This window comes from Sinocyclocheilus anshuiensis, unplaced genomic scaffold, assembly GCF_001515605.1.
Source record: "Sinocyclocheilus anshuiensis isolate Anshui unplaced genomic scaffold, SAMN03320099.WGS_v1.1 scaffold373, whole genome shotgun sequence".
Taxonomy (NCBI): Eukaryota; Metazoa; Chordata; class Actinopteri; order Cypriniformes; family Cyprinidae; genus Sinocyclocheilus; species Sinocyclocheilus anshuiensis.
In genome coordinates, this window is record NW_015537962.1 from 1,363,247 (window position 1) to 1,373,488 (window position 10,242).

The following is a 10,242-nucleotide window of genomic DNA, read 5'->3' on the forward strand; positions in this document are numbered from 1 at the left end:
AGCTGTCTCTTTAATACCGCGTGGTTTATATACATGTTGCTGCTGATTGGGCTGACATTTTTGACACACCCACCAAACAAGAGAAAACGTATCTCAAACCCTGTTGCACACCGTTTTCAGGAAGCATGCCGTTCAAACCGGAAACCGTTGCAAAACGTTGTGCAACGGGTAGAGCTTGAACTTGCACCTGAACGTGTCTCAGAGAGGAAACGGAGCTGCTTGTGCGCGAGCAAATAGGTAGCCTAATTCTGATACATGCAATGACTATCCATTATGACGTGTAGGCATTTTTATATTTATGTAGCCTACACAATAATAATCTTTTACATTGTAATCCTTTAATTTTTCATATTTGGCATGCTTGAGTGCTGCTGTGCGTCCCTGTGTGTGTAATGAGCAGAGTGTTTGCACGCTGTGGACCCGCCTATACTAACGCGCTTTTTAAAGGTGACATATCATGGAAATCTGACTTTTCCAGGTTTTAAGTGCTATAATCAGGTCCCCGGTGCATCTACCAACCAAGGAAACGTGATAAAGATTAACCCAGTAACTTTGTTTTGGTAAGCCTTTTTTTGCAAGCATCTGAGAAAACGAGCGCGTCAGATTTCGCCCCCTTGGTGACGTGGCAAAGGGATCTCATTATAATATTACCGCCGCTTAATCTGTAAATTTCCACCCACGGCGCCGTCATTGTGTTTTTTCACAAACGACAACGGTGTACCAGGTCTAATGCCATGGCAAAGGTTTGAGCAAAACATGCTAACTGTTCTGTCTTTGGCTGCACAGACGAGCACAGAACACTATTTAGAGTCCCAGCCTCAAACTCATATGGTTTAAAACACATGATTTCAGCGCGATAAACAGGATAATCAGAACCAAAACAGATGTTTTAGCAGGTCCAAGCTGTAATGGTGCAGCTTTATTCTAGGAAAGGGGGCGGGGAGCAGCAGCTCATTTGCATTTAAAGAGACAGGCCCGAAAAACAGCGCGTTTCTGCCTCCACTCAAAATAGGCATTTTCAAAATGATATAATAAATGATATGTGGAGTATTTTGAGCTGAAATTTCACAGACACATTCTGGGGACACCAGAGACTTATATTACATATTGTAAAAAGGGGCATAATATGTCTCCTTTAAATAACAAAAAAACTACTACGCCATTGACTTTAGGCCAGGTTTTAGTTGGTCAATGGCGCAGTCTATTTCAGTTGCCTCAAAATAGCAACGTGCCAACAATGTGCCTGAACACCTCGTTTTCAGACCAGCATGCCCATGAGCGCACAAATGGGCGCAAATGCATTTGCTATTTAAACAACGTGGTGCAGCACGTGGAAATGATTACTGCGTCAGACTGAAACTAGCAAAAAACACTTGCGTCGCACCTGGCGCCACATTGCGCCGGGTGTATGATAGAGCCCTAAGTCTTCTTTAGTATTAGTTCTTATAATTAGAATTCTTATAATGCAGTATCAGAATTTCTGTTTTGTTAATTTTCTCCAAGATTAGTAGCAAGTTTCATGCATTTGTGAAGAGAAATGGAGAAGAGAAACCAATTGTCTGTTTTACCATGTATGTGTGTGGTGTTTAATACTTCAATAACTTCTTGTTCTATTGGAATTAGTGCCGACCTGTGCATGTTTGTATGCGTATGTGAATGAGTCTGTGGTGTTTTCTGCTCTTCTCTGTGTGAGAGTTGACTGCAGTTCAAAGAGGAAAGATTATAATATTACAGCACCATTGATCTGGCATGAGCCTGTGTGTGTGAAGCTATTTTAAGCCGTGATTCAGTCTGACTCACTCAAAATGACAGATTTCGTTTGAGAGAGAAAGAGCTTATTCAATCCCAAATCTTTGATGTGTCAGAACTGACGGGATACACTCTGGAAATTCCTGCAGCTCCGAGCGTCCGGATTCATTTGCAGCTCTCACAACTTCCCGGAATCTGCTCTAATTTTTTCCCAAGGAGATTTGGTGTGTGTGTGTGTGCATGTGTATATGTGTGTGTGTAGGCGTAGGTCGAAGGTTTCAGATCACGGGTCAATTACTCTATTCTCTCTTAATTTCCAGATGAACATTCTTAGCTAATCCCAGTAGAACAAGAAAATCACCCCCCTCTTTTTTTTCCCTCTCTCTGCTCAAACCCACACTGGACTACATTCATAGAGTGTGTCATGTTCTAGAAATGTATGTTTTATCATCGATAATAGTTGTTGTTTGTCAGATTGTATATTTGAGATTGTATATTTGAGTGTTGCATTATTATATTTTATTTATTTATAAAGAAACTTGTTTGGTTTTGTGTCAGTATGAGAGTCCACATCTATGGAAGCTTGTTTCCACCACGGGGTAAAAAAATAGAAAGTCATTTGCAACTTTTCATCTCACAATTCTGACTTTTTTTTTCTTGCAAATGTGAATTTTATATCAGAAATATTTTCTCAGAATTGTAAGTTTATATCTGAATGTGTCAGAATTGTGATATAAAAAGTCACAATTACCTATAGTTTTACTATTTTATCCTGTGGTGGAGACAAGCTACCACAGGAAAGAAAAAACTGAATTGCGAGATGTAAACTCAGAATTCAGAGAAAAAGTCAGAATTGCGAGATGTAAACTCAGAATTCAGAGAAAAAACTGAATTGCGAGATGTAAACTCAGAATTCTGACTTTTCTACAAGGAAAACAGTGCGATACAAACCACTAATTGTGAGGGGGAAGAAGTCAGAATTGTGATATAAAAATGGCAATTACCTCTTTTATTTTATTCCGCGGTGAAAACGGGCTTCCATTCAATTCACAGTTTATCGCTCAATGTCAAATTTTGCATTTGCGTTTAATTAGCAGACACTTTTATCTCACAAATGAGAATAATATAAACAGTAGAGATCAGTTCTTGAGTAATAAGTCTTATCATTCTTATAATGCAATGTCAGAGTTGGTTTTGTGGAAATCTGAAAAAGTTTAGCAGGTTTCATGCATTTACAAAGAGAAATGGAGAAGAGAAACTTTTTCAAGACAAAACGTTGCTACGTACAACAATTTAATGCATTTACAAGAGCAGTAAAAATATAAAGACAATATGCAAGCACAATATAAATGATAAAGAAGTTTTTTTAATTTATATATGGAATTAAATGTTCCTAAAGACATTATTTAACTAATTATTTTAATTTGTTGTGCTTTGTTTATGTTTTAGGACCACAAAACGCCAAAGCTCACTGTACCCTGTTCGGACATCCAAGAGATTCGACGCTGTAATCGCCTAGAGATGCCAGACAACTTGAACACATTTGTCTTAAAGGTGAACAAAGACACACAGTCATAAATTACACACTGGTTCATTTTATTGATAAACTAATATATTTACCAGGCTGATTCATTTGGATGATATTAGGCCATTTTAAGATTGTGTATAGGCACGTCCTGTTTTCATGATGATTTTAGTGCAGATTTAAATAAATATTGCATGCAATAAATCAATGGTCATTAAATTGAATTACATTTACATATAATTATGGAACTATATAATATATAAAGAAGGGTCCAAAAGTTTATTTTTTTAGGACCTTCACTCTATAATGTAAAAATGAATAAGAAATATTTCAGATTGTGCACTATTTTTAGGACTCATTATCAAGTAAATGAGTGTCATTGATTATGTGACTCTTGTACAGTTGGTTCTTCTGTTGAAGCTCTCTGGAACAACTCAAATCATGCTGGACAAAATGATCATCAGGTTTTATAATACAATAATTATTAAATAGAAAAATGCAAAATAGAACCATTTTAACAATTCGTCATTTTTGGAACCCACTGTCATGATTAGTGGTCGACCAAAATGTGTTTTCCTTTGGTCTCTGCTGATATCTAGAGAGCAGTGGCTGATGGCCAATATAATGCAGTTGTTGATGGCAGCGCCTTGTGTGGTGCAACAGGCTTTTCTCTATATAAAACTATATGATATTTATAACTAGATAAAAAAGTTTGTAGACAAACCTCAAGCTGGCTTGAAAAAGCCTTTTTAGTTTAAAGGTTTTCAGTTTTGCTTAAAACCAGCTAAAACTACAAAAGTTACACTGTAAAAAATGACCGTAAATTTAACGGTAAAAGACTGTAAAAATGCTACAGTAAAAACCTGTTAAATGGTTAACGGTAAATTCCCCTACTATATACGGTGAAAAACTGTATTGGACATTACATGTATTGGACATTAATTTTACGGTAGTATACCGTTTTTGGAAGTGGAAAAGTATATAATTTTCATAAAAATAATAAAAATAATTTACAGTGAATAACCGTAAATTGACATTCCCAGAATTCCCTGTGTTACATTTCAAATTTGATGTTTTTTGTTGAAATAACTATGTTTCTTCTTAGTTTTTTCTTATCAGTTTTGTATATTAGGGTTGTGTGTTACACCTAATGTTGTCAAATGAATGTTTATTGCATTATTTCAGTTTCATGTGTGTTACCATGATGGTGTTTGGTGTTTGTATGAATGACACTGTGCACCTTCTATATATGTTATTACTTAAAAGCTGCTTGTGATGGGCTTTGGTTCATCATGTGACTTTCTCATCACCACCTGCATTTGGTGGTTATCAGTGTATTACAAAGGTGCAAAACAGATTTCAGTACTTCAGTAGGTTGGTATATTAACATTATATCAGTTAATGAAAATACGGTATTTAACTGTAAATTTAAGTTAAAACCGTAAAACTTAAAACATTGCTACCGTATTTTTTACGGTAAAATTCCGGCAACCACAGCTGCCGTTTTTTTACCGTAAATTTTACAGAATTTTTTTTTACAGTGTAGATTTAGAAAAATAGCTAAAACCAGCTGATTTAGCAACAAAAGCTAAAAAAAAAAAAGCTAAGACCAGATAATTTAACAAAAAACAGCTAAAAAAACAGCTAAAACAATCTAAAACCAGCTGTTTTAACAACAACAAAAAACCCAGCTAAAACCAGCTGATTTAGCAAAAAATAGCTGAAACCAGTTAAAACCAGCTGATTTGGCAAAAACCAGCTTAAAACAAGTTGATTCAGTAAAAAACAAAACCTAAGCTGATTTAGCAACAAAAGCTAAAAACCAGCTAAAACCAGATCATTTAGCTAAAAAAACCCCAGCTTAAACCAGTTAAATCCAGATAGATAGATGAGTTTGAATGAGTCTCAGTAGCTTAGAAATAGTACATAGAATGGCAGCTAAATTGAGTCTAATGGGCTTCAGTGTGTTTAGATTTGAATGTCTATCAGCTGGAGCTCTATGGGATTTTTCGCAATTTTAATTGTCATTTTTAGGAAAACCGTAAGTCCGAACAGTTAGAAAATATATAGCACACTAGTCAGATCAGTCTGAAGGTCTGTCTCGAGTTTGGTGAATGTAGCTTGAAAGCTCTAGGAGGAGATACAATTAGAAATTTAGTCTAAGAAGAAAAATAATAATAATCTTAAATAGTAAATCAGTAAGTTGGCTTTTTCAAGCCAACTTAATTACTATGCATGCAGTTTTTATGGCCTTATAGAATTTGGAATAGTAATTCTAAATGCATATATTTAAATAAAAGGTTTATATTTGTAAATAAAAGCTTTTATGATGACTACATGGAATAGTATTTTGGAATGTATATATTTAAATAAAAGCTTTTATGACCTCATTATAATTGAGAAACTATAAACCTTTTACTAAAATGTACAAATCAAAAATCTAATCTAATTTTGGATTTATACATTTTAGTAATAGGTTTATATATTTAAATAAAAGGTTTTATGGCTTAATAATAATTATTACTACATGGTATATATATATATCGCTTTTTTTTTTTACTTTTTTTTTTTAAATATTTGATTTTAGCATTTTTTTTCTAATCTTACTTCAAATTCACCACAAATATTGTAAAACATGATGCAGATAATAATCAAAAAGCAGTCAATTAATCGGCCCAAGCAGTAACTCAGTCAGACACTGTATTTGGTATAAATAAAAAAAAATGTATGAATCCCTCACCAAATGGTCAAGTTCATTTCTAAATCTTTTATTTTCTTCTGTTCTGTTGGTTCATGTGTTTCGTTTTTTCCTCTGTTCTCCGCACAGGTTACTGGTCATCCGGGTAGTTTTATATTTGAGGCTGATAATGAGCAGCAGGTGAGCTCTTGGACCACAGAGCTCAGAGAATGCATTACCAGCAGGTGAGGGCGACGCTTTCTGCGTTTGAACTAAACTTATCTCTGAAGATCCCAGACATCTGCAAAAGTTCCTGTCATTCCCCTACTGAGAAAACCCACTCAGTTCCTCTTTTACACACATACATACACTCTCTCACACACACACACACACACACAGAATAAAACATCTCTATTTTAACAAAACTGAACTTAGTGCTACTGCTAAATAAATCCACATAGTTTGGGTTCTCACATATTTTAGTATTTTTAAAAGTCTTAATTTAGACGTCAGTCGGTTTGTTTGCTTGCAGACATGTCCACACACACCATCTGTGTGTTCTGCACATACTATGTCTTTCACAAAATGTGTGTGTGTGTGTGTGTGTGTGTGTGTGTGTGTGTGTGTGTGTGTGTGTGTGTGTGTGTATGTGTGTGCGCACGCATCTGTTTCATTTCCTTTTATTGGTGTGAGGGTACTGAGAACTCAAGTCTGTGTGAATATATCAATGTGAGTTTTAGGAAGAGAGAGAGAGAACGAGAGTGAGGTCTTCCTGTTATTCTGATTACTAAGAATCTCAAGAACTCGACTCAGCACATCTCATGGCCTCCTTTCTCTCCATGCCCCCTTCTCTCTTTTTTTTTCTCTTTCTCATTTGCTTTTTTTTTTTTACCTTTTTTTTTGGTCCACCCTGTGTGTATGCGTTCATCTTGACATAAGAGCATCATATACAATAGGGTTTTTGCTTGTCCAAGAATTACACAACACATTTCCTGACTCGAACCAAAAGCTTATGTGCTGCTTTCTCCCGCAACTTCCCCAAACACCCCTCCCCGCGTCTTGCTCTCTCTCTCTTCCTCTGTCCTTTCCTTCACTTCGTCCCTGTAGGTTTCAAAGCGACGTCTGCTTTCCTAATTCTCATCCTATAAGATCCTATTCTTGTTCTATTCATTCCATTCCATTCCTATTTATTTATTTATTTTTAATTAGTCACAATTTTCTCCCAGTTTTTCACCAGTTTTTACTTTTTTATTATTTTATTTATGAATTATAAACCTTTTAATTTAAATTTTATATTTTCAATTAATATTTTCATTATATAATTATATTATCTAATATATTAATTATAAATATATATTGTAACTTTCTATTTATAATTTTATATATATATATATATATATATATACACACACACACACACACACACACACACACACAATTTCTACAATATGCATAGTAAAAGCAGCATCAAAATTGTCTTTTTGCAAGAAATATATGAATGTCCTACTACATTTGCCAAGTTAAGTATACAACTGAGTGTACTACACAGAAAAATGTATCCCACAATGCAATGCGTTGATCTTGATCTTCCATTTCCAAAATGACAAATAAACCAGAATTTTTAAATTCTAACTTTATAACTTATAACTTTTAAAATCCCTATTTTGATTATTTGAAGATGTTTTACACGATAATTAATAATTAATTTTATTAAAACAATGAAATGTACTTAAATAGAAATCTGTTAAAATAATGTAACTATTTTAAAATAATTAAAATAATACATTTTATAGTTTATCAGTAAAAATGTATTTAAAAAAAAAAAGTTTGTGAAAAGCGCTATACAAATAAACTTGAATTGAAATTGAAGTTCTTTAAAACAAAGAACTGGTTTTATACTTTGTAATGTAATGACATTCACACATTTGAAAGTGTTACTTAAGGGTCCACATGATTTTTAGGGCCACTGTATGCATGGGGGAAAAAAAATTATCTCGTTATTGAAAGCTTTGCTTTGTAGTGTTGACGTACCTTAGCATATGTGATGTGATGTTATTGATTGCGTGACATTCTGTGACCACTTCATTATGCAGTTAAAGAAGTTCATAGATGTTTATGAGAGAGTGTGTGTGTGTGATTCCAGGTCAGATAGTGTGGATGGAGAACCGTTTCCTGTTAGCGACTCGCTCAACGCAGCTCGCAGAGGGAGCACAGAGCCCGGCGGCCAGGGTGAGTCACGTACACACACACACACACACACACACAGACTCTTACTCTCTCTCACTTATCAACACTTAGATTAATGCAACTACTCTAAAATACCTACGAATTCAGCTCAAAATGAGACATTTGTTGTTGATTCGACTAACATGGTGTAAACTGGACCAAAAACTGTCAATTTTGATGTAACGGCATCTGTATTGTTCATATGTTTTGGTTATACTTTTGAAATAGTGTGACCGTTACATTTTCTGCATAGATTTCCACTATAGCATAAGTTTTTTGTTTGTTTTTATAAATGAATAGATGCGATTAAATTATTTTGCACAGTAATCGACTGCTCTGATGTCTGTAAACTTCTGTCTCGTGTGTGTGTCTCCGCAGGCTCTCTGGGTTTTGGACTCGCAGAGCACGCCTACAATAAAACGGATCACTTCCTGTCCTCTTACCCATGGTTCCATGGGCCCATATCACGTGTGCGGGCTGCCTACCTTGTACAGCATGCCGGGTTCAGTGGTCATGGGAACTTCCTCGTGAGACAGAGCGAGACGCGGAGAGGAGACTACGTCCTCACGTTTAACTACCAGGGCAGAGCAAAGGTAACGAGGCCTGATCATCATCGTCTTCATCATCATCATCGTCCTCATCACGAATGACAAAATCATTTCATTCTTTTCATTAAGGATTATACAATATCAGTGACCAGTTTATCCTTTATTATTAATTGATATGTATTTATATATTTTATATTAATAAAATGATATAATATTATAAATATTATATAAAAAAAAAATTATTATAATAGTAGTAATATAAAATAATTAAAAAATATATATAACATTATAATGACTCACAATGACTGTTGCACACCTTTCTGTTCATGTCTGTATTCTATTTATTTATTAATATTTTATATATTACAAAAAACACTTACAAAAAAAAACAAAACAGATGTAAATGTACAAGATCGGCCATCATATCAGTAGTGACCAAACTGGTATATCTTATTATTTTTTATTAACGATTTATATATTTTATATATATATAAATTTTTTCGTAATTGTTTATTTTTATTTATGTTTCTTTTATTGGTATCATGTTTATGCTGCTGAACAGGGAATATCATTTTTCCTCTTGTGCTTTGTGGTTTAGATGGGTTTTAGTAGTTCTGTGAGACTTGACACAAGGAAACATGCCTTCTCTCAAACACATACTCATCGGAAATATTTCACTTTTGCGTTAATATTTTCTCTTGCATCTCTCTAGGTCAGAGTTCGGCTATTGGCTCTCCGTTATTGGTGCCCTTCTCTCGCTGGAGCTCAGAGCCGAGTCTGGCTCACTGTTGTCCCGATTCTTGCCCTCACTCCAGCCCCTCCACGGCCCAGTCTTCAGCATTAGCCGCGCTCCAGCACCACGTGCCCCTTTCATTTCCAGATCGCCCCATTCCCGTCCCCCTGCGCCGGAGCGAGTCGGTGGGCCGCAGAAACCTGCTCCGCCACCCCAACCTGCTGCCGCCCCTACTGTCCAACCGGGACTCTGACTACGAACTGGAGCCTCCCAACAGGGGGCGCAAAAGAGCCATCGACAACCAGTACATGTTCTTCTGACAGAGACAGAGGATGAAAAAGAAAACAAAAGAAGCCACAGATGAAAAGTGCTCCAGAATTCCCGCCCGGATGGAGAGCATGCGGAAGCCAAAAGAGTTCGAGTCGTGCGAGATTGCGCACGAGACTCGGGGTAGAGGCACGGGTGGCACTCGTGTGTTGCACGTGTGTCTGAACGATACTGCCAGACACCTGACACCCAACCCTGCCAGCTGTCTACCTTGTGAATGTATTATACAGATGTTTCACTATCAAATCGGTGTAGAAAAACTAAAGTAGGAAGGTGAAGTAGACAGCTGCTTAGAGGATTTGTTGGAAGTAGCAGATGGGAACGTTTCACGACGGCTGGTGAGTAAGTCGTACACAAAGCAAGGGTCTAATCAAACACGTCTGTGTCTACACTGGAAGCGGCCGACATCACAACAACTTGAGGCCGTCTGCACTGGATACGTTCACAGTCAGCAGGA

General features: G+C 36.0%; 1 protein-coding gene across 1 annotated transcript in view; it reads left to right on the plus strand.

The window, feature by feature from the left end:
* LOC107667373 (SH2B adapter protein 3) overlaps positions 1-10,236 on the plus strand; it is a 62,666-nt gene extending 52,430 nt beyond the window's left edge. Inside the window, 5 exon segments of the mRNA XM_016459023.1 lie at positions 3,199-3,303; positions 6,102-6,196; positions 8,095-8,180; positions 8,556-8,810; positions 9,288-10,236. Of these exon segments, the coding sequence (XP_016314509.1) occupies positions 3,199-3,303; positions 6,102-6,196; positions 8,095-8,180; positions 8,556-8,810; positions 9,288-9,778 (1,032 nt within the window). The 3' untranslated portion in view covers positions 9,779-10,236.
* The last annotated feature ends 6 nt before the right edge of the window (positions 10,237-10,242 follow it).